Source organism: Talpa europaea (genome assembly GCF_964194135.1).
Source record: "Talpa europaea genome assembly, chromosome: 12".
NCBI lineage: Eukaryota > Metazoa > Chordata > Mammalia > Eulipotyphla > Talpidae > Talpa > Talpa europaea.
In genome coordinates this window covers 15,683,669-15,708,328 of record NC_140079.1, presented here as the reverse complement: position 1 = coordinate 15,708,328, position 24,660 = coordinate 15,683,669, and the positions used below count along the sequence as shown (strand labels likewise).

Sequence of the window (24,660 nt, the reverse complement as noted above, 5' to 3'; positions counted from 1 at the left end):
AGAAGCTCCAAGCAGAGGAACAAAGACAAGAAACTGAGAGAGATATGTGACACTGATTTGTGACCCAGTATCTCCCCCACCACTACCACCACCAAAGCCACCAGAAGTGAGTTGAGCCCCTGGATTAGAGGGAAATAAGGAACTAGCAGCAGTTGCTTCTATAGATCCTATGCAGCACCTTTAGATTCTTTCCCTGCCTTCATGGGCCTGGTCCTCTGGTCATCACGCCACCTCTGATTCATTCAGGAGCCTCTATTAGTGATAGTGGGTGACATCCACCCAGAACAATGTGGAGAGCAAAGGTAGATACAAAGCCCCCCTCCCCTTTTTCACAGTACCCCATCTTGCACCCTAAGTCACTGCTTTCCAGATTCCAGGACCCACACTATTCTGGCTTTCAAAATGCTCAGCATTTCTCATCTGCTTTTGGCACTCTATCCTGTTTCCTGAAAGTGTTAGTTCATTCTTTAAAAATACTCCTATCATATCAGGAGTTTGATTGGGAGGGAGGTAAGATGAAGGAAGAAAGACTGGAGTTATGGCACATGCTGGCAGTGAAGACACTGCAGGAGATCGAACATGAAATAAAGGTGGAACTATATTATCTAAGGTAATAAAAAAATAAACCCAATCAACAGAACACTAAAAATAATATAAGGAGCAAACCTTGCACTGGGCTAGAGAAGCTGGAAGTGATCTAGATTCCATATTTTTCCAGGGACTCAGTGATTCTGTCTTATGTCAATGCAATCAATAAGTAGAGGCATGAACTTGAATTTATTGTATAACCACCTGCTCACCTAAAACAGAAATGATTAAGTATTTGGGGGGAGTAGAGTAGAGCAAAGCACTTTCTGTTCTGCTGTCCTTGAGCTTGCTTTTCAACATGTATATGTAATATTTAAAAAACAAAAATACAGAATTTGTGGCATTTATTTCTTGTCACAGATTCAGGAAGCCTGAACTACACTAATGATCATAAGTACCTAAATCAGCAGGTACATTGAAATTCTATCAGGTTTACCACTCTCAAAGTAGACATCAGTAGACCTAGGAAAAAGTTAAGACAGACTTGGCTCAATCCAGCTCTCTGGACCACAGAGATTCTGGACCCTCACAATTTTTACACTTTTTATTTTCAGCATTTATCTTATCTAACTAGATGGAATAGTGTCGTGAATCTTCAGATTTGCATCCCCTGGTTTGAACAGTGATTAATATTTGTATTTTCCCTCTTTTGTTTGAGCTGAACTACTTTAAAGTAAATGTCAAATGATATTTTACTTGCAAATATGTATGTATGCCTCTGTAAAAATGACATTTCTTACATAAGGACAGGGCTATCATCATGCCAATATTTACCATTATCTTGTAACAAGAGTTAATTTCATCTAATTCATTTCATCTCATACCCGGTTCATAGTTAAAATTCCCCGGTTGACCCAAAAACATCTTTACAAGTTTATTTTTTACAGACTTATTTATTTATACAAGTATTTATTTATTTATACAAGTACAATCAGAAGTGCGGGAGGGTGAGAGAATTCACCAGAGCCAGAGCGGGGAGCAGAACAGGCAGATTGACAAAGTATACTGCTGAGGGGAGCAGCGGGTGCGGCAGGAGAGGTCTGCGCACCATGTGGGACCTTTGCTGGTGATCGTGGATTGAACCGGCGCTGAAGAGGCTGCGGGCAGCTTCGCAGCCCAGCGCTCACCACTGCGCCACCAGGGAGGTCCATCTTTACAAGTTTAAACCAGGGTCCAACTCTTCCAATAATTGGGCAGTATGTTACTTAAGTCTGCCTTTTTAAAAACAGCTTTTTTTGAGGTGTAATTGATGTACAAAAAACTTCATGATGAGTGGGACATGCCCACAGAGCCATGAGACCATCACCATAAGGAAATAATCACAGCCATCGCTTCTAACAGTTTCCTTGTGCCCCTTTATTTTTATTTCTGTCTAGTTTTTGGTTTAGGTCTCAACATGAGCTCTACTGCCAACATTTTTACATGTTCAACACAGTACAATTGACTGTTGGTACAATGTTGTACAGAAAATCTCTAGAATTTATTCATCCAGTGTAACTGAAACGTTATACCCATTGAACTACAAGTCTCCATGCTCTCACTGTCCAGCTCCTGGCAACCATCATCCCATTTCTTAAATCTCTTTTAATCAATAATGGTCATCTCCCTTTATTTTCTTGACATCGACAAGTTGAAAATGATACAGTTGTACATAATAGTCTACCTTCTCGATTTTTGCTGTTGCTCCCCTGTGGTTTATTTAATTTGTTCCTTCACTCTCTTAGGTTTCCTATGAACTAGAAATTAGATCTATCTTTAATCTATGTCTAAAAGATCTATATCTAAATAATTAAAATAATCTGTATCTAAAGATCTATAATCTTTTTTAGATTCTGGTTCAATATTTAGGACAAAATACTTCATATTACATTACAGTGGAAGGCACATAGTGGTGGACTATCTAACTTTTATTGATGCTAAGTGGGTTTAGGTGGTGGCAGGGGATTGAACTCAGGGTTCAGTGTTGATAGTGCTGAGACTTACCCCAGATGCCACCAGGGAGGCCTGGTAATACTTGCCTTTTAAGATGAGTTTGACACATTCCTTTCTCTTCAACTTATTTGGAAGAGTTTCAAAAGGAGAAGTATTAAATCTTTTTTGATTGTCTGATAGACTTTGCCAGTGATGTTGTCTAGTTCAGAACTTATGTTTGTTGAGAGGTTTTACATTACTGATTCAATCTCCTTAAAGGTAATCAATTAATTCAGACTCTTCATTTCTTCATAATTCAGTTTAGGAAGATTGTATGATTCTAGGAACATGTCTATTTCTTCTAAGTTGGCTGATTTGTTGTATAGATATTCAGAGTCTGTTATTGCTAATCAAAGTCTATATGATTCTTTGTGCTTCTATGGTATCAGTTGTAACTTCTCTTTTGTTCCTGATTTTATTTATGTCAGTATTTTTTTATTGGTGAGTCTAGCTAAAGATTTGTCAATTTTGTTTATTTTCTCAAATAACCAGCACTTAATTTCATTTCTCTATAGAAATAAAATAAATAAAATGCTATCACAAAGGTGATGCATGAATCATCAGGCTTACTAGGCCAGATAATGTTGACCAATACTCAGTTAACATGGTACAGATTTGTCTTCAAGAACATATTTTTTATATAATTACAGGGTTTTGTCTATAGGTTAAATTTACATAGAAGTAAATAAATTACACAATACTTCTATTATGTAATTTTCTATGCTCACCACAACAAAAATAAAAGGTTTAAGAGTAGATTATTGTAAGTAAATGTAGCAATCATATTAATGGCATAAATACTTCTATTCATGAACATAAAGAGCTTCTTTCAAATATACCTTGTAATAACTAAGTTAAAAGGTATAAAACAGAAACATAGCCTTGAATATGTAATAATTAAAATTTATGGAATCAATAATTTATTTGCTCCTTGAGTTATATTTCTGTTGACTCTCAAATATGTTGGCAATAGAAGGAAAATAATTTAGGCCTATATTCTTCCTTTCACTCTGGCAATAGACTCTGGCCACAGGCATGGGCATATGTTCTAGACTTGGTCATCAAATCACTTGTACCTTGTCACTGTCATTGGATCCCACATGGACATGTGACCCAAACAGGGACAACCAGAGTCTTCTGTGTCCTTTTCCTTATTATAGGTACTGGTGAAGGATTCTAGTCCTCTCTGATCACAGGTCACAAAAATCATGCAACCCATTAGTAATCACATGTCAAAGATTCTGCCTGAAAATGAAGCCAGTGGAGAAGCACAGGGCCAAGAGATGCCAGGGGGAGACAGAGTCTCAAGAATGTTCTTCAAGCAGGTGGGAGAAACATGTCTTCCCTCTTTATCCTCTCTGCAATTTTAAAGTTGTAAGTCAGTACATGCCTTCCACATCTCCTTAGGCTAATTTGAGGTATATTTCTATCACCTGAACAAAGTACTTTCTAACACAAAGGCCTAAAGCCATCCAAGATTTTATATAATTGTCAAACAAAGCAGTGACTTCTCTGCTACAGCAAACTGCTTTTCTCCAGAGCAAAACTAAAATACTACCCTCCTGTATAAATGTGATGAATTCAATCAATAAAGTCAATGGAAAGACTAGAATTATTAAGGTATCATTCAGCATTGCCCTCCCCATAATGAAAAAGTGTACAAGTCAAACCACTAATGAGGAGGTTTTTTTTAATTTTTAAAAAATATTTAATTATTTATGCATTTAAGAACTTGGTTAAAGGCCAGAGGTGTGGGGAGTGAGAGGATTCATCAGAGACAGAGTGGGGAAAAGAACAGGTGGATTGACTGAAATACACTGCTGAGGGGAGCAGCAGGTGAGACAGGAGAGGTCTGCTGTGCCATGTGGATCACCTCCCTGGCCAGGGATCAAACTCAAGCTGCAGTAGCTGCAGATTGCTTCATAGGGCTGCATCTCAACCCCTTGTGCCATCAGAGAGACCGCCTAATGGGAGCTTTTAAAGCCACAAAAAAATAAATGACAAATATGGTTAGTGTAAGAGCAGAAGGAACTGTTGGCAAAGTTCCTGTTGTACAAACATGATGCCAATAGCACATAACATTAACTAAAAGGCGCATGCTAGAGCATGCTCAGTTTTAGAGTGGGCTAAAGTGATTGATAGCCAAGTAAGAGTAAGCTCTTGGTGCCTCCCTTGTGGCGCAAGGGGTTAAGATGCAACCTATGAAGCAATCCATAACCACTGCAGCACAAGTGTGCTTTTGTGACTGGCTTATTTCATTTAACATAAGGAATGTTCTCCAGGTTCATCCATGTGGCAGGAATTCCTTGTTTTTAAAGGCTGTTTTATATTTTCCAGTGTGTGTGTGTGTGTGTGTGTGTGTGTGTGTGTATACAGATTTTTTAAAATTCATCTTTGATGAACATTTGGGTTGTATCATATCTTGACTATTATGAATCATGCTCCAATAAAGCAGGTATGCATTTATCTTCAAAATTCTTATTTCAGATATATACCTAGAAGTGGGGTTGTTGGATCACTTTCTACATGAGCTAAACCTGAGAAGAGAAAGCATGTATAGTACAAAAAAAGGGAAGACTGATGTAAAATATATATAAAAAATAAGAAAAGAGAAAAAAAGAAATTCCACTTCACAACTTTTGAGAACTCTCCATACTGTTTTCTGTAATAATTGCACCATTTTACATTCCCATAAAGAGTGGACAGTGTTTCAACTTGTCTGCAACCTTATCAACAGATGTTACTTTCTGTCCTTTTGGTAGCTTCTTGATGAGTGTGAGGTGATAGCTCATTATGGTTTTGATTTGTATTTCCCTAATTCATGCTTTTGAACATCTTTTCATAGACTTTTAGTTATTTGTATATTATCTTTAGAAAAATGTCATTTCACATCCTTTGCCCATTTTTTAGTCAAGTTATTTGTGGTTATAGGAATTCCTCATGTATTCTGCATATTAAACCTTTATCCAATATCTGATCATATATTTTAGATATTAACCTTTTATCAGATATGATTGTGATTATTTTCTTCCATTCTGTATGTTTTCATTTTACTCTGTTAATTATTTTTAATTTGTTTACTTTCTTATTAAGACATAACGTTGCATTATAATATGTTTCTCCACTGAAAGTCCAAAGCAACCACGCCTTTATTTTCTTTGACATGCAGTAGTTTGAAACTTTGGTGTAGTCCCAATTGTCTAGTTTTCTTTTGTTGTCTGTGCTTTTGGTGTCACATAAATCATTGCCAAATCTAAAGTACTGGAGATTTTCCCCTGTTTTACTATAGTTTAATGGTTTCAGGTCTTATATTTAGGCATTTATTCCATTTTGAGTTAATTTTTGGAGCTGGTAGAAGGTAAGTGTTCAACTTCATTCTTTTTGCATCGAGTTTTCCCCAACACCACCTGTTGAGAATATTGTCCTTTCCTCATTACGTAGTCTCTGCACCATTGTTGAAAATCATTTGCCCATGTATGAAAGCAGTGTTTTCTGGACTTTTCTGTTTTGTTGAGCTATTTATCCATATTTATGCCTGTACCACACCATTTTTATTACAGTTGCTTCATGGTGTAATTTTCAAATCAGACAGCGTGAGTCCTCCAACACTGATACAGCGTGATATTAACAATACCAATCAGAAAAATAAGAAAACTGTCCTATTTATCATAGCATCAAAAACATTATTCACAATAGCCCCAATCCATCAACAGATGAATGAGTAAATAAAATGTGGTATATACATGCAATTCTGACACATGTTCAAACATGGATAAGCCTTAAAAACATTTTGCTAAGTGAAAGAAGCCAATACAAAAGACAAATACTCTATGATTCCACTTGTTTGAGCTACCTATGATCTTTGTCTTGAATTTATAGAGACAAAGCACAATAGTGGTTGCCAGGGACTGAGTGTAAGGAGTAATAAAGAGTTACTGGTTTAAGGGTCTAAATCTTCAGTTTGGGATAATGAAAATGTTATGGGGATAGAGTATGGTAATAGTTGCATAACATTGTGAATGCACTTAAGCCACTAAATTGGACACCTAAAAATAGTTTAAGTGGTTAATTTTACATTACATTTATTTTACTATGATAAAATTGCTTTGTAGGTTTTGTTTCTTCCTACTTTCGATAACATTAAACAATTGTAGTTTAGGTGAGATCATCTATCAAGAATGGCTAATGCTATTTTCTGGTGTGTTTTTTTTCCCCTAACAAATATAGTTTAAGAACATGTTAATCTGATTTCCAATCACATAATCAGGTGAATGAACATTGTTAGTGTCATATGCAATAGTCATGTCCCAGGAAACAATAATACCCACATTGAGATCCACAAAAATATCTCTCATGATAAAATTCTGAATGTAGCCATGAAAGTCACTGAACATCTCTGCATCTAGATGCATATCCCTGGAATTTTCCATTTTAAGGATCACCTTGATCTCTGGGCTTCGCAAGAACAGAAATCCAATGGCCTTTTGAACATTGATGATCCTACGTCTGAAAATGTTGATGGGGAAGTGTCTGAAGTGCTGACCCAGGGTGATGATGATGGCTGTGTCTTTGTCTCCTGCCACCTGGTCGATTTCCCATGGAATATAGTTTTCATCTTTTACTGAGAACAGAGTTTTAGTAATAAATGGATGACCATGCTTTTTCCACTGAATTAAAATATGTCTCTCAGCATCCAGCAGCACATGTCTTTTAACAGTCCCGATCCCATGATGATCAAAGTATTTTAAGGCTGATAGAAAACAAATTAATAAATCTTTAAGCAAAAGGAAAGTGACATAACTTTAAAACACACACAACATTTATAATATTCTAGTGAAGATCACTTTGAATTATTACATTCCTGCCTATGGAAAGTAGAGAACTTTGTCAGATGCCTTAAATATTAACAAAATTTTTATCTTTTTAATCACAATTTGGAAAAAGACAAATGTTAGTATGTTTGAATGACAAAGTAAAATTTAACTTTTTAATTAGAAGCCTAATTCCAAATGTTTGGCCAATGTTTGGGGGGAAAAAAAGCAAAGAATTCTAATTATTTACAAAATTAACATGAAAAGTCAAGTAAATTTTAAAATAAAAACAAAAATACATACTTTTCACCATATTCTGTAAGTAGTAAATCCATTGATGCAGTGTTGAGTCACCCATAATGTAAATAAGTTTTCTTTTCAAGCAGTCATTTATACTTTTTTGTTTCATTTAGCGCTATCTGTTGGCAAAATGCTGTAATCCACTTTCTTTTCATGGTATAACCACTGGGGAAAAGGGTCTTCATTACAGTCTGACATTTCTTTTCTATGGTCTTTCTCTCTAGCAATAAAAGTTTCCCAATTAAGCAATTTTTATTAGCATAAATTATTTTTTCCCTTCTTTTCCTTTCTTTTCCCTCCCCTTTCTTTCTCCCTTCCTCTCTTCCAGGAATATTCATTTAACACAATCACATTAAAGGAATGAATTGAAATCCCTCACCAAATAGTTTTCCTTGTGCATTTGCAGCATTTCCCTGGCTTCCCCTGTCCCCAAGTTCATTCTACTGTGAAACAGCTAGTCACGTTGCTGTCACAGCAATGTGGCCATGAAACAGCAGGACGTAGTCACCTGAATACTGCACTGATGACACTGACCTTGCTGAACTGTAAATCTCCTTCTCAAACTACTTATCGATGAAAGAAGCTTGGACATGGTTATAAAATGAGTGTGTTATTTGTACTGATTATTTTATTTATACCAATTATATTATCTGGTTAATTAAAAAACAAACCCTTAAAAGTTTCATTGTTGTGCCCAGAACTGTACCTAATATTCTCAGTGTGGTCTGATTAGGGTTGAAAAAGGGAGGAGCATTATGACTTTATTCTGAACTCCACTATGAAATTAGGCTAAGTTGTATTGACTGACTAATACCAAACTTTCACCCAGGTAATGTCAGGCCACCTTTGTTTTGGTTATTGTCTCTTTTGCTGTGCAGAAGCTCTTTAATTTGATGTAGTCCCAGCTGTTTATCTTTGCCTTCACTATCACTGCTTTGGGCAATGTCTGTAAAGATGTCTTTGAGGTGCATGTCATGTAGTGTTTTGCCTATATTTCCTTCTATATATTTTATGGTTTCAGGTCTTATGTCTAGTTCTTTAACCCATTTTGAGTTGGTTTTTGTGCATGGGGTGAGGTGGTAGTCAAGTTTCATTCTTTTGCATGTAGTGACCCAGTTTTCCCAGCACCATTTATTGAACAAACTTTCTTTGCTCCAGTGCATATTCTTTGCTCCTTTGTCTATTAGTTGACCATAAATCTGTGGGTTTATTTCTGGGTTTTCTATTTGGTTCCATTGGTCCATGTGTCTGTTCTGGTTTCAATACCATGCAGTTTTGATTATTATGGCTTTGTAGTATAGTTTGAAATCTGGGAGAGTGATGCCTCCATTCCCTTCTTTTTTTTTTCAGGAGGGTTTTGGCTATTCAGAGTTTTTGGTGGCTCCATATGAATTTCATCAATATTTTTTCTATTTCTTTGAAGAATGACATTGAAATTTTAATTGGAATAGCACTGAATCTGGAGATTTCTTTTGGTAGGATGGCCATTTTGATAATATTAATTCTTCGAATCCATGAGCAAGGGATGTCTTTCCATTTCTTTGTGTCTGCTTCTATTTCTTTTAACAGTGTTTTATAGTTTTCTTTGTAGAGGTCCTTTACTTCTTTTGTTAGGTTTATTCCCAGGTATTTGATTTTTTTTTTGTTTGTTTCAAAAATAAAAGGAATGGTTTTCTTGATTTCTTCTTCTTCAGATTTATTGTTTGTGTATAGGAAGGCTACTGATTTTTGTGTGTTGATTTTGTATCCTGCCACTTTACTAAACAGATTGATTAGTTTAATCAGTTTTTCTGTGGTTTTTGATGTTCTCTGTGTATAGTACCATATCATCTGCAAATAGCGATAGTTTGACTTCTTCCTTGCCTATTTGGATTCCTTGTATGTCTTTCTCTTGTCTTAGTGCTCTGGCTAGGACTTCCAAAAGAAATAAAGAAGCCATATGATAATATCCATAGATGCTGAGAAAGCATTTGACAAAGTACAACACCCATTTATGATAAAGGCCCTTGAAATTCTCGGGATATAAGGAACATACCTCAACATCATAAAGTCCATATATGACAAGACCACAGCTAGTATCATTCTCAATGGTGAAAAGCTGAAAGCATTCCCATTAAGATCTGGAATAAGACAAGGATGTCTACTCTCAGCACTGCTTTTCAACATAATACTGGAAGTCCTAGCCAGAGCAATATTTTTGCCTCTTAAAAATCACGGAGTCTTTGTCATCAATCTATAATGTTGGAATTTGCAGTGTTATATTTAGGAAGTTAAATATTGGATTATATTAGGTTTTCAAACGGCTCACCCTCCCCTAACCCCTAACGCTCCCATCCCCTCCCTCTACCTGCCTCTCACCCCAAAGGCAAGATGGAAGTGACAGGGTTGTTAAAAATAGTCAAGTTGCTTCAAGAGTCTAAAAACTTTCTTCAGTATAGAAGTAAGTTATGGGTGATGGTTGCTATGACAGAGAAGGGACCTACATTTTGCATATTATGAGTTTTATCTTTAGGTTCATGATTTATTTATGCCAATGCTCTCTAAAGGGCTTAGCAATCTTTGCTTACAACAGTTCTTCAACATACACTTGTAAAATGCATGAAAAAGAGAAATGGATAAATGTGTACAGCCCCTGATGATTACAATAGAAGTCTTTTGCTTTTAAAATTCACTTTAATTCCATTGATGTAGAAGCATCATTTTTATGAGTGAGATTGCTTTCTATTGATCATTGAAGTTGATGTGATAAAACTGAAAAAAAAAAAAAAAACACAGAAATTGCTAGCTCATAGAACTTTAGCTGACATGGTTTGGATGAAGGAGAAATTAAGAAGCCAAAAAAGAAATGTGGTAACTTTGTAGCTTATATATCTTTTTTTTATAAATTATTTTATTTTATATAATTCTTACATCATTTTTCATTTTTGTATAATGTATGCATTTTCATTTTGGTTATATTCCCCATACAATTCCCACCCCCTTTTTCTGACCCTAATCCCTCTTCTCCCCCAACCCCCACTGTAGTGTGTCTCTGATCTATAGTTGCTTGTTGATTTTGATTTTTACTTTATTGCAATTAGTCTTTTTCCTGGTCCCTTATTTATGTTTTTAACAAAGTACCATTAATTAATCATTAGCCTTTAAGGAATGAATTTCAAGTTTAAGTGCAAATAACCTTATACATTTTGAGATGGGCAGCTGAAATTAATATATCTGACTCAGAAAAATTGGTTTAAATGGATAGGCAAATAATTTTCAAGAATAAAATCCAAGATTAGTAATACTGCCTCATCCTAGGAAATGAGACACTGAAATGATTAATATTGAACAAATGTGTCTTAAAGTTAGAATGTCCGTTAAGTGGGTACATTTGTGAACACAAGAGGCAACAAAAAAGTAGACTTACTATTACCTGATAAAACCTTGATGGAGGTAAACTTCTTAAACATCTCAACCCAATATTGGACCTTCAAAAAATGAGACAATAAATTGTTCTGATATCTGCTCAGATATTAGAGAATGAATCATTGACTTCAAGGATTCAACCACCCTTAAGTCTTTGAAAATGTTTTTGACCCTTTATTTTGATATATTTTTTATAATAAATTTTATTTTTATATTCCCCATACAATTGCAACCCCCCCCCCATTCTGACCCCAATCCCTCCCCTCCCACCCCCCACCCCCCCAAAAAGTGTCTCTGGTTCATAGTTGTTTGTTGATTTTGATTTTCACTTTCTTATAGTTATTCTTTTTCCTGGTCCCTTATTTAAGTTCTCTACATTCCTGCTATGAGTGAGACCATCCAGTATTTTTCTTTTTCTTTCTGGCTTATTTCACTGAGCATGATCCCTTCCAGCGCCATCCATGTTGCTGCAAATGGCATGTGTTTATCTTTTTTGAATGCTGAGTAATATTCCATTGTGTATATGTGCCACATCTTCTTGATCCAGTCATCTATTTTTGGGCATTTGGGCTGTTTCCAAAGCTTAGCTATTGTAAATAGTTCTGCTATAAACATAGGGGTGCAGGTGTTCTTTGGAATTGATGTTTCTGTGTCCTTTGGGTAAATACCTAGGAGTGGAATGGCTGGATCATATGGAAGGTCTATGTTTAGTAGGTCAAGAAATCTCCACACAGCTCTCCATAGTGGTTGGAACAGTTTGCACTCCCACCAACAGTGCAGGAGAGTTCCGTTTTCTCCACACACTCGCCAACATTTGTTGTTGCTAGTTTTTTTAATATGTGCCATTCTCACTGGTGTGAGATGGTATCTCATGGTAGTTTTGATTTGCATTTCCCTGATTACAAGTGATGTTGAACATTTTTTCATATGCCTGTTGGCCATTTGCATTTCCTCTTCAGAGAAGTTTCTTTTTAGCTCTTCTGCCCATTTTTTGACTGGGTTATTTTCTTTGTTGTTGTTGAGTCTCATCAGCTCTTTGTAGATTTTTGTGATCAGTCCTTTATCATTAGTGTTGTGTGCAAAAATGTTCTCCCAGTCAGTGGGGTTTCTCTTTGTTTTTGTTATTGTCTCTTTTGCTGTGCAGAAGCTCTTTAATTTGATGTAGTCCCAGCTGTTGATCTTTGCCTTCACTATCACTGCTTTGGGTGATGTATCTGTAAAGATGTCTTTGATGTGCAAATCACGTAGTGTTTCACCTATATTTCCTTCTATATATTTTATGGTTTCAGGTCTTATGTCTAGTTCTTTAATCCATTTTGAGTTGATTTTTGTGTATGGTGTGAGGTAGTGGTCAAGCTTCATTCTTTTGCATGTAGCAACCCAGTTTTCCCAGCACCATTTATTGAACAAACTTTCTTTGCTCCAATGCATAGTCTTTGCTCCTTTGTCAAAGATTATTTGACCATAAATCTGTGGGTTTATTTCTGGATTTTCTATTCGATTCCATTGGTCTGTATGTCTGTTCTTGTTCCAATACCATGCAGTTTTGATGATTATGGCTTTGTAGTATAGTTTGAAGTCTGGGAGTGTGATGCCTCCATTCCCTTCTTTCTTTTTCAGGAGAGCTTTGGCAATTAGGGGTTTTTTTGTGATTCCATATGAATTTCATCAATAATTGTTCTATTTCTTTGAAGAATGACATTGAAATTTTGATTGGAATAGCATTGAATCTGTATATTGCTTTTGGTAGGATGGCCATTTTAATAATGTTTATTCTTCCAATCCATGAGCAGGGGATGTCTTTCCATTTCTTTGTGTCTTCTTCTATTTCTTTTAACGGTGTTTTATAGTTTTCTTTGTATAGGTCCTTTACCTCTTTTGTTAGATTTATTCCCAAATATTTGATTTTTTCTGTTTCAATAATAAAAGGGATGGTTTTTCTGATTTCTTCTTCTTCAGATTTATTGTTTGTGTATAGGAAGGCTACTGACTTTTGTGTGTTGATTTTGTATCCTGCCACTTTACTGAACTGATTGATGAGTTGAATTAGTTTTTCTGTGGAGTTTTTGGGGTTCTCTATGTATATTATCATATCATCTGCAAATAGTGATAGTTTGACTTCTTCTTTTCCTATTTGGATTCCTTGGATGTCTTTCTCTTGTCTTATTGCTCTGGCTAGGACTTTCAGTATTATATTGAAAAGCAGTGGTGAGAGTGGGCATCCTTTTCTTGTTCCAGATCTTAATGGAATTGCTTTCAGCTTTTCACAATTGAGAATGATACTGGCTGTTGGCTTCTCATAGATGGCCTTTATGATGTTGAGGTATGTTCCTTGTATCCCAAGAATTTCAAGGGCTTTTATCATGAATGGGTGTTGCACTTTGTCGAAAGCTTTCTCAGCATCTATTGATATTATCATATGGTTTTTATATTTCTTTTTGTTGATGTGTTGGATAACGTTGATTGATTTTCGGATGTTAAACCATCCTTGTGTCCCTGGAATGAATCCTACTTGGTCGTGGTGAATTATCTTATGGATACATTGTTGGATTCTGATAGCTAAAATTTTGTTGAGGATTTTTGCATCAGCGTTCATTAGGGAGATTGACCTGTAGTTTTCCTTTTTTGTGTTGTCCTTATTCGGTTTTGGTATTAGTGTAATGTTGGCTTCATAGAACGTGTTCGGTATTGTCTCTTCCTTCTCAATTTTTTGGAAGAGTTTGTGAAGGATAGGCACCAATTCATCTCTGAATGTTTGGTAGAATTCATTTGTAAATCCATCAGGTCCTGGGCTTTTGTTTTTGGGTAGGTTTTTGATTACCATTTCAATTTCGCTGCTTGCAATTGGTATGTTTAGGTGTTCTATTTCTTCTTTATCTAGCTTTGGGTGATTGTAGAGTTGTAGGAATTTGTCCATCTCCTCTAGATTGTTGAACTTGTTTCCATACAACTCTTCATAGTAGTTACTGATTATTCTTTTTATTTCTGCTGTGTCCGTTGTGATTTCTCCTCTTTCATTGATGATCCTGTTTATTTGTGCTTTCTCCCTTTTTTCCTTTGTGAGCCTGGCTAGGGGTTTGTCTATTTTATTGATTTTTTCAAAGAACCAGCTCTTGGTTTCATTAATCTTTTGGATTGTTTTTTTAGTTTCAATTTCATTTATTTCTGCTTTGGTTTTTATTATTTCTTCTACTGGTTTTGGGGTTTTTTTGTTGTTCTTTTTCTAGATCTTTGAGCTTCGAGATTAGGTTGTTTCTTTGAGTTCTTTCTTGTTTCTTGATGGGAGCTTCTATTGCTATATATTTTCCTCTTATTACTGCTTTTGCTGCATCCCATACATTTAGGATATTGGTGTCTTCCTTGTCATTCAATTCAAAAAATTTTTTAATTTCTTCTTTGATCTCCTCATTAGTCCAGTGGTCTTCCAGTAGTGTGGTTTTTAGTCTCCATGAGGTAGGAAAGTTCCTTGGCTTCTTTTTATGGTTTATTTCTAGCTTGATGCCTTCATGGTCAGAAAAGATGGTTGGTATGATTTCAATCTTGGTGTATCTGTTGATGTTTGTCTTGTGCCCCAGTATGTGATCGATCCTGGAGAATGATCCGTGTGCACTTGAGAAAAATGTGTACTCCGTTTTTTGGGGGTTTAGTGTTCTATAGATGTCTGTTAAGCCCAAATGCTCTAGGTCCTTATTTAGAGCTTTAGTTTCTTTACTTATTTTTTGTCTTGTTGATCTATCCATTGTTGATAGTGATGTGTTGAAGTCTCCCACTACATATGTGTTTTCTCTGATGTCTGTTTTCAGAGATGACAACAGTTGTCTGATATATTTTGGTGCTCCTTCGTTTGGTGAGTATATGTTAATTAGTGTTATTTCTTCTTGAAGTATTGTCCCTTTGATCATAATGTAGTGACCGTTGGGATCCCTTTTTATTTTTTTGAGTTTGAAATCTGTTTTATCTGATATAAGTATAGCCGTTCCTGCTTTCTTTTTTGGTCCATTTGCTTGTAGGATTGTTTTCCATCCTTTAACTTTGAGTCTATTTTTATCTTTTGTAGCTAAATGTGTTTCCTGGAGAGAGCAAAAGGTTGGGTTTTGTTTCTTAATCCAGGCTGCAACTCTGTGTCTTTTTATTGAAGAGTTTAGTCCATTTACATTTAGGGTTAATATTGATATGTTAGCATCTGTATTTTCCATTGTGTTTGTCTTTCCTTTGATTTTATTTATTCTTTTAATATCTTTTTTTTCCTTGCCTTCTTTCGTTGTTATTCGTTCCTCTGAGGTTATGGCTTTAGGATTCCTTGTAGCATTTTTTGGAGTGGGGGTTTATTGGTAATGAAGTTCCATAGTTTCTGTTTGTCTGGGAAGGTCCTTATTCTTTCTTCATAGAGGAAGGAAAGCTTTGCGGGATAGAGTATTCTTGGTTGACATCTGTTTTCTTGGAGTCTGTTGACTATGTCCTTCCACTCTCTCCTTGCCCGTAGTGCTTCTTCAGAGAAATCTGATGTCAGCCTGATTGGTTTTCCTTTGAATGTTATTTGTTTCTTCCCTCTTGTCAGCTTCATTATTTTTTCCTTGTCCTGGATTCTTGGGAGCTTCACTATTATGTGTCTTGCTGTATTTTTCCTTTCATCATGGAAGTTTGGTGTTCTTCTTGCTTCTTGTATATCAATTTTCAGCTCCTTCTTCACATTTGGGAAGTTCTCTTCAATTATCTCCTGGAATATTTTCTCTGTTCCTACATCTCTCTCCTCTCCTTCTGGTATTCCTATAACTCTTATATTTCCTTTCCTCATAGTGTCCGATAGTTCCCGAAGTCTTTCTTCGTTCTTTTTCCTTCGTACTTCTCTTTCTTTTTCTGTTTTGGTTCTTTTTATTTCTGTGTCTTCAAGAGAACTTATTCGTTCTTCCATTTCATCTATTCTGCTTTCATTGCTTTCCCCAGAATTCTTTAGTTCTTCCATTAATTCTTTGATCTCCTGTATTTCTTTTACTTCCCTCTTTAGAGACTCAATTTCATTCTTCTGATCGTTGATTATTTTTCCCTTATCATTGTTTTCCTTTATGAGTTCTGTCATTTTTTTAATCATGGCAATTTTAAATTCTCTTTCTGGAAGGCTCAGAAGTTCTTCCAAGTTACTGTCGTTGCAGTCTGGGGGCTGGTTTTCTTTTTGTGGTGTGTTTCTTCCCTGAGGAGTTGCTATGTTGCGTGTGGTTCTTCTACTCCCAACTGTCTGTTTTCTAATTTGCCGTATGCGTTGGGACACTGTGTTGCTGGGACTGGCCGGCATCTTGGGTGAGCTTCTCTGCTCCCCTCTGGCTCCTCCGGGAACCATCTGTCAGTTTCAAGCAGTCTTTACTGAAGAAAGGTCCCTGTTCTAAAATGCCGATGTGGGGACACACTCCCCTGTGCTCCTGGTCTGCCCCGGTGGTGGGTTCCCTCTCCCCCTCTGGGCTTGGACTGCAGGCCAGAGGTGTTCTGTTGTGGGGGAACTTCCCCAGCTCACCTCTGGCTCCTGAAGTTGCCTTCTGCTGGCAGTCTTTACTGAAGAAATGTCCCTGTTCTAAAATGGCAATGCGGGACACACTCCCTGCATGTCCAGTCTCAGGCACACTCTTCTGCGCGCCTGGTCTGCCCCGGCTTTGGGTACTTGCTCCCGCTGTGGGCTCAGACTACTGGTCGGCAGGGGCCCGGCGTGGGCTAACTTCCCAGCTGGCCACTGGCTCCTCCAGGAGCCTCTGCTGGTTTCAAGTCGCTAGGTGGCGCCAGAGATCTCTCCTAGAGCCCTTGGGGAGCTGTTTTTTTTTTTTTTTTTTCACCCCATGGGACAGGAAACAGCGTGGGAATGGTAGGGTAAACCTCAACGGCTTTGGGGTGCTGTGTCTGCCTTGTGCCCCACCGTCGTGGAGAACCCACACCCCGAATTTTGTGCTCCAGATCTCAGTTCCAAAGCCCTCAGGTCTAGGATGCGGGCTGTAGCCCAGTTCAGTGTCCACAGAATCGCGTCTTTTGCACCCCGCTCCTGTGCCTAGGTGCCTGGTTCCTGGATACTCAGTGAGGGTCTTCGTGCACGTCTCCCTGCAAGCCTAGGTTGCAGGCGCGGGGACCTGGGCAGCCGCGATCCCAATCCAAGTTTGCTTTTCAACCACGCTGCTTTTCCGCGCTATCCCGATCCGCGTTTGCTTTTCCAGCGCGCCGCTTTTCCTTGCAAGCTTACCTGGCGGCCTGGGGCTGTGTGCTGGTCCTGGCCTCCCCCTGGGCGGCGGGGTCTCTGTTTAATGGCGCCCGGAGCTCACCTCTGTGGTGAATCCTGCAGGGTTCTCCGCAGCTCCCGTTCACGGGGTGTGGTGTCTGCAATAGTTCCTTTCCACTCACAGTCCCGCTTGCTGCATAGCTTGTTCTTGTTGGTCGTTTTGGTTTGTTTTTTTCTTCCTCTCTGCTGGTCGGAGAGTGCCGACTCTGTGGGTGGGGGAGGGGAGCATGGTTCTGCACTTTCCTCCCTTCTGGTCCTCTTTTATGGCCACTTTCTTCTTCGGGTAGTTTGCTGGAGTTGCCCGTTTATCTTCCGTGTCCCAGTTCTCACTGGGACCTGCCACTTTTCCTCCCTATTAACTTTTTTTAATGGGAGATCTTACTCGCAGCGTCTCCTCTCCGCCATGTTGCTCCGCCCTCCTTATTTTGATATATTTAATATATTCTGGAGAAATACAATGGGTCAGGGTACTAGAACTTGGAATTTAGCAGAGGTTATAACATATATTTGTAATTTAATATTGTAATAAGTGTAATGAGTGGTGAAGTGCAGCATGCAATGAAAGAATATGGGGCTGGCACTTTATTCAGACTTGGAGGAAATGACATCTAAACCAAGGCTTGTGAAATGCTGGAGTTGAGTGAAAGCATGGTCCATTTGTGAAACAAAAGGACTGGCAGAGAGCAAGGCAACATAAAAGAAGAGCAAACAGACTACAGAGCTAGGTCAATCTTTGAAAACATAGTCAATAGTTTGTATTTAATCCTAAAAGCGATGGGATCATATTTAGGGTTTTAAGCAAGGAAAAATAAAAGTCATCTGCATTTTGGAAACATTAGTTGGGGTGCAGTATTGAGTTTTGACTGAAGGAAACAAGACCAGGGGCAAGAAGTCAGCTCTAGAGATTGCCACAATAACCTAATGGAGGGGAGATAAAAGTTTTAGCAAGGGCAAAGGCAACAGTAAGAGAGTGAAAGGGCCGTGTACAGGAGATATTTGGGGTACAATTCATAGGATATGGCTTCATTCCTAGGATTCATTTTATGTGAAAATTGAAATTGAACAAAGATACTGTTCACTGCCCCCTTTTTAACTTTTTTGGCATAGCATCTGTTACTACTCTGTAGATACAGCATTCCATGAAATGCATTACAGGAAATACTGGACTGTGGAAAAATTTATTGAACCTAGAATTACTACAAATCATATAGAACTTCAGGCATGAGTAAAGGACTTCATCGGTTATAATCCTTTTAGCCAATAATAGTTCATGAGGAATAAAACCACAGTTGCACAAGTGGCCTATAAATGCAATGAACTTACTTTGAGCAATGGATTGAATTATATATAATCTAGTCAGTCTTCATGACATGATAAAAGGAGCTTGAACAGGAAAAGCTGATTAAGCAGTTTGGTCTGAAACTAAGCCAACGCTCTATAATTTTGAAAATCTGTTTACCTGTGGAAAAGGCTCTGTTCTTCCTCTCTAAGATAGGAAATGTTTCTATTTCTGGTGTTCATGTGGGCCAGGGCCTCACATGGCACATGCAGAGGCCTCACGCAGTAGAAGGTCTCTTGGTCCCAGGCATCCAGGTACTGACACAGCTCAGTGCTTGAGTTGAGGGTCAGGGCACATTCAGAGTAGACCTGGGAGGTGCCATTCTCAAACTGGCCCACGAAGACCACCCTGTCCTAGCCTTGGTTCCTCGCCCTTCAGAAAGCCAACACCCTTTCGCTGGGGTGGACGAACAGGAGAGACAGGAAGACCCAGCCCTCCCAGAACAGGGTGAAGCTGACCAGGTAGGTGCCGTTGTTGAAGTCCGTCACCTTTCCCGAGGCGCCGGCCTTGAGGGCGGGAGATGACATGCGGGCCCTCAGGAAGTCCCTACCGTAGTCTTTCCTGCGCCCCAGGTGGTTCCTCGCCTCCAGCAGAACGTCCAGGCGATAGCCCCTGCAGTACGAGTCTCGAGGGTTGAGGATGGTGACTGTGCTGTGTGCGGCGCTGGTGGTGGCGTTCAGGTGGGTGAAGGGTCTGGGTGGCATCAGCTGGTCTAGTTTTTCCACGATCCCCTTTATTGTCAGCTCAGTCTCTGTTGGTGAGACTGCTGGACCCAGGGGTGCTTCATTGTCTAAGGATTTTCTGAAAATGTTCCACTGGTTCAGTGTGAAAGGACTTTTGAAACCAAAGAAGTACTGAAGTATTGAGGAGAAAGACATACGTCAGCTATTAATAGGGTTTGCTTTTCAATAGAAATCATTATGGATTATACACATTTCAGTTGAAATAACTGTATGAGAAATGGATTCTAACTGGTTTTCAGTTTGGGGATCATGGAAATTAATTTCCATGAAATATCTATAGATTATTTCATTTGAAAGATATGGCTTAAAAAGGTAACAATATTATTTCATGATTGCATGTTATGGCTTCCCTTTGCTGTCTTATTTTTCTTTATAGAAATCCCTTTTGTATATTACATTTTTCCCCAAACATCCTTTAATGTTTCTTTATTGTTGACTTTTGATTATGTAAAAAATGATGTGTCTTGGTGAGGGTCTTTCTGCATTTAGAAATGTAGGGGTTCTTTCTGATTCCTGGACTTCCAAGTTCAATTCTTTCTTTAGGTTGGGACATTCTCAACAATCATTTATTTCAATAGGGTTTCTGTCCTTGTCTCTCTTCACCTTCTGGAATACCTGTTATCCTTAATGGAATATGGTATTATATAGAGTTTCTTCATTTTCCCTAAATTTTATTTTTCTCTTTTCTTCCATTTGGTTCACTTGTGCATTTGTATATTGTTTCTGAGATTCTCTCCTCAGCTAGTTTAAGTCTTTAATATACTTTCCAGATTTGTTTCCATTTCACTCAGTATCTCTTATTTTTTATAATTTATTTATATATAATTTATATATAATTTATTTTATATAATTTATTTTTATATAATTTATATATCACTGTTCACTTTTGTACAATATTTGCTTTCTCCTCTCAGGTGTAGTCCCCATGAAATTCCACCCACAAATTCACCATGCACAATCACCATAGTCCCTTGTGGGGTTTTTTTGGTTTGTTTTTTGTTTTTTATATCTTTAGTCTCTTTAATGAAGAACTCCTTTTGTTCCTGGTTATCTTCTCTAAGATCCTATACTTGCCTTTTTGCATTTACCTGTCCTTCCAGAATTTCATTGAGTTTTCTTAAAATTGTTATTCCAATTAATTTAACTTTACCTCTTTACCCCCACAATTCTGCCTCATATCCATTGATGTTTCTCTATCCTCATTGTTGGTACCTCATTTCATAGCACCATTACCTCTCACTAGATCACTGAAGTCTTTCTTTAATTACTTGATAGTTATTAGCACCTTCTCTGACCTAACACTATTTTGAGCACTTGCAATATGCCAATAAGTAAATGCAGATTAAGAAAAAAAACTTTTATATAGAAGGGGGAAGGAATAAAATAATTTCTGTTAAAGAAAAAAATCCCCTTGCTTTTATGGAGGTGACCTTAAAGCAGACCAAGATAGACAATACTCAATGAACAGAATCAGCAAGTAAATTATATAGTATTTTAGGAAATGAAAATATTGCAAAAGAAAAACAGTAAGGAGGTAGGGGGAGGGCTGTCTCTAGTGTTAAGTATGGAAAAATGTCATTTGAGCAAGAACTTGAGTCACAAGAGTTAGCTCTGTGAAAACCTGGAAGAACAGGAAGAGGAAATAGCCAGTGCACCAATGTCTTGGGTCAACTTAAGTGTGTTTCCTTGCCCTTACATAAGATGAACCTGTCCAAGATGGGCCAAGGAGTTTGAATCCTACCCAACTGCATGAGGAGCCACCAGAGGTGGATAGAGTAGCAAATCTAGGTTTTCATTTTGGAAATATCAGCTCAGATTCTTGAATGCAGAGAAGACGTCCTGTATTTCTGTTGTAATACTTAGCTCAGCAGCTGACAATGTATAATCAACAAACATTTATTGAATGAATGATTACAGCAAGTTGAGAGTGGAGGGAGGAAGTTAATTAGGAGACTATTTCAATATCTGAGATGAAATAATGCCAAAGGGATAGAGTAAAAAGGATAGATTTCAGAGACTTTTAGGAAATAGAATTCCTGAGGCAGTGCCTGGTTGCTTGTGGAGAGCTCTGGCTTGTTTGGCTAATGGATTATGGAAATAATTATCAAGATAGAAGAAATAGCATTTGATTTTGTTGGTTTTGGTTTCGCCAGAGAGGCTAGTGAGAATGTACATTTTGTGTGGTGTGTGTGTGTGTGTTGTGAACACTAGTGTATGGCTGAGGTGGAGATACCTGTTAAGTAGCACATATTCAAGATAGGATATAGAAGAAGTTTCAGCTCTGGGAGCACGTAGGCCGAGATTCTCACACTTTAGCATGCATAAGAATCCTCTGGGGAGCTTGTTGATACTTCATAATTGCATATTCTTCAGCTTAAGCCCAGAGATTTCTTTACCGTAGCTCTGAAGTAGGGCCCAGAAATCTGCATTTCACTCACACATGCATGAATATGCCTGTTCTAGTACAGAGACTGTACCTCACATTAAGAAACAATAATGTTGGTAGTGGGTGACCTCAGGGCATATGAATTAAAGGGAACAAGCCTGAAAGGGTCCAAGGAAGAATTATGGAGAACATATATTTGTAAAGAGAACTCAGGAAGAGAAATCTTCTGAATCATGGTGTAGGAATTGTTATTTCCCAGTTCATGGCATCATCTGAATGCTCTAGGCTTGAAGTGCTTCTTGGGTGGAGCTGGGAACTTAGACAGAAGTGAGAGACGAGCTTTTAAAAGAAGTTGAGCTCAAATTTTGAAGGGACTTGAATGACTGAGCTGAAAGTTTGATCTCATTAATGTTGTCATCTTGAAAGCCATTGACAAAAGTTTTTGATCAGGACACAATGAGGATGGAAGCACAATTTTTGAAAGATTAGTTTTGTACTAAGTAGTTGGGAGGAGGAAAAAGTGGAAGCAAGATTGCACAAAGGGGGGAAATAAATAAAACACAAATTGAGCTATGCAAAGAACAAGAAAACCCCTGAGAAGAAGGCAGAAGATAGCAACACAGATTTAACTGGATTGGAGTCTCAAAGGCCAGGGTTGGAGAGGATTTTTCAATGGATGTTTAGCAGTGTCAAACACTAAAGAGATGGCCACGAGTAACCTGCCACTATGAAAACAATAATAGCAAGGATCTGATCAACATGGTGGCAGGGAAACACTACGAGTAAGTCCTCCCATTAAAAAAAAAATGTTAATAAGGAGGAAAAGCAGCAGGTCCCTGCAAAAACCAGGACATAGAAGATAAATGGTTGACTCTGGTAAACTGCCCGAAGAGCAAAGTTGCCATAAAAGAGGACGAAAAGAGAGGAAAGCTCAGAACCCTGCTACCCTCCCTCACCCACAAAGCCGGCATGCTCCGACCAACAAAAGGAAAAATAAAAACAACGAGAACAAACTATAGATCAAGCAAGACTGTGAGTAGAAAGGAACTACTGCAGGCACCACACCCCACAAATGGGAACTAAGAATCGTGTGGGAATCGCTGTGGAGGTGAGCAAACAACTCCAGTGCCATTAGAAGAAAACAAGGACCCCAGTGGAGACCTACAAATAGCCCAAGGCCATTTGGTAAGCTTGTGCAGAAAATCAAGCACTCTCAAAAAGCATACACGGATCATGGCTGCCCAGGTCCCTGCACCCACGACCTAGGTTCATGGGGAGACACGTGGGAACCGTCACTGAGGTGAATGTCCCTCACTGAGTAATCAAAAACCAGGCTGGGCTTGGGAGCAGGGTTCAAAAGGCGCCATTTCTGCAGACACTGGACTGAGCTACTGCCTGCGTCCCAGATCTGAGGGCTTCAGAACTGAGACCCAGGGCACGAAATCCGGGGCATGGGATCCTCACGACACGCAGCACAGGGCAGACACAGCACCCCCACACCATTGAGCCATTTCACGCCACCCCCACTCAGTTCCCCCAGAGACCCACGGGGGAAAAAGCACAGTTCTGGAAGGATGCTAGGAAAGATCTCTGATGCCAACTAGTGATCAGAACAAAATGACCAACTTCCTGATAGGTGGAAGCCAGGCTTTCCAGGCTCTGAGTGGGGGTGGGCCACACAAATGGGTAAGAAGGGAAACAAGGTGTGGAGCAAGACCCCACTCTGGAACTGAGAGTTAGGCACAAAATTCAGGGCGTGGGATGCCATAACAGTGGGCACTGCACAGGGTGATAGCCATTGTTTTGGATCTGAGACCCTGAGATTGAGAACTAAAGTGCAGAATTCAGGGCACGGGATCCACACTGCCGAGGGCACAGCACCAGGTGAACATGGGGCAGACACAGCACCCAGCATGAGCAATAGCCCCTGTGTTGAGGTGCTCCTCCCCCTCTCCATTTCTCAGAGAACTACAGGGGAAAGCACAGGTCAGCAAGGACAGGTCTCTAACACCACCTAGTGACAAGAGCAAAATCACCAACTAACTGATTCCCTGCTGAAACTGAGTAAATACGGAGGGAGGGAACTGTAAGAGACAGTGCCTTTGTCTCCTGTCTTTGGAGGAGACAAAGAGCTCTTGGAAAAGCATTGAAAACAGGACTGAGGAAATGGAAGAACTGATCAGTACTCTTGAAGATACAGAAATAGTAGGAACCAAAAGAGAAAAAGAGAGAGAAGTACAAAGGAAGAAAAATGAGAATACCCTTAGACAATTACCAGACTCCATGAAGAGTGGTAATGTAAGAGTTATAGGCATTCCAGAAGGTCAGGAGAGCGAGAAAGGTCCTGAGAAATTATTCAAGGAGATAATTGAAGAAAACTTCCCAAGTATGAAAAAGGAGATGAATATAGATATGCAAGAGCAAGACAAACACCCAATTACCACAATGAAAAGAAAACTACAGCAAGACACATAATAGTAAAGCTTGCAAGAGTCCAAGACAAAGAGAAAAAAATGAAATTGGCAAGGGGGAAGTAACAGATAACCCGTAAGGGAAAATCAATCAGGTTAACCTCAGACTTCTCCAAAGAAACACAACAGGCAAGAAGAGAATGAAATAACCAATTCAACAAACTTCAAGACAGCAAGTGCCAACCAAAATATTTTGCCCTGCAAAGCTCTCCTTCCTCTATGAAGAAAAAATATGGACCTTCTCAGAAAAACAGAAACTCCAGAAACTCATTGCAACTAAACCCCCACTCCAAAAAATTCTACAAGAAGTCCTAAAGCCAAAACCAACAGAGGAGTGATCAAGAAGAACAGAATAAAGTGAGGAATAAAATCACAAAAAAGACAAAAAATGGC

The 24,660-nt window shown here is 38.5% G+C and overlaps 1 protein-coding gene across 1 annotated transcript; it reads right to left on the bottom strand.

Annotated features, from left to right (window-relative positions):
* Nucleotides 1-6,702: 6,702 nt before the first annotated feature.
* Nucleotides 6,703-22,767, bottom strand: LOC311181400 (NXPE family member 2-like; the record flags this gene model as incomplete). Its single annotated transcript, XM_084249826.1, is given in 9 exon segments — nt 6,703-7,309; nt 7,674-7,770; nt 7,772-7,890; nt 11,077-11,124; nt 11,127-11,137; nt 18,788-19,020; nt 19,024-19,041; nt 19,045-19,521; nt 22,753-22,767. Coding segments are annotated over 9 exon segments (1,554 nt in total). The 3' UTR covers nt 6,703-6,773.
* Nucleotides 22,768-24,660: the final 1,893 nt, after the last annotated feature.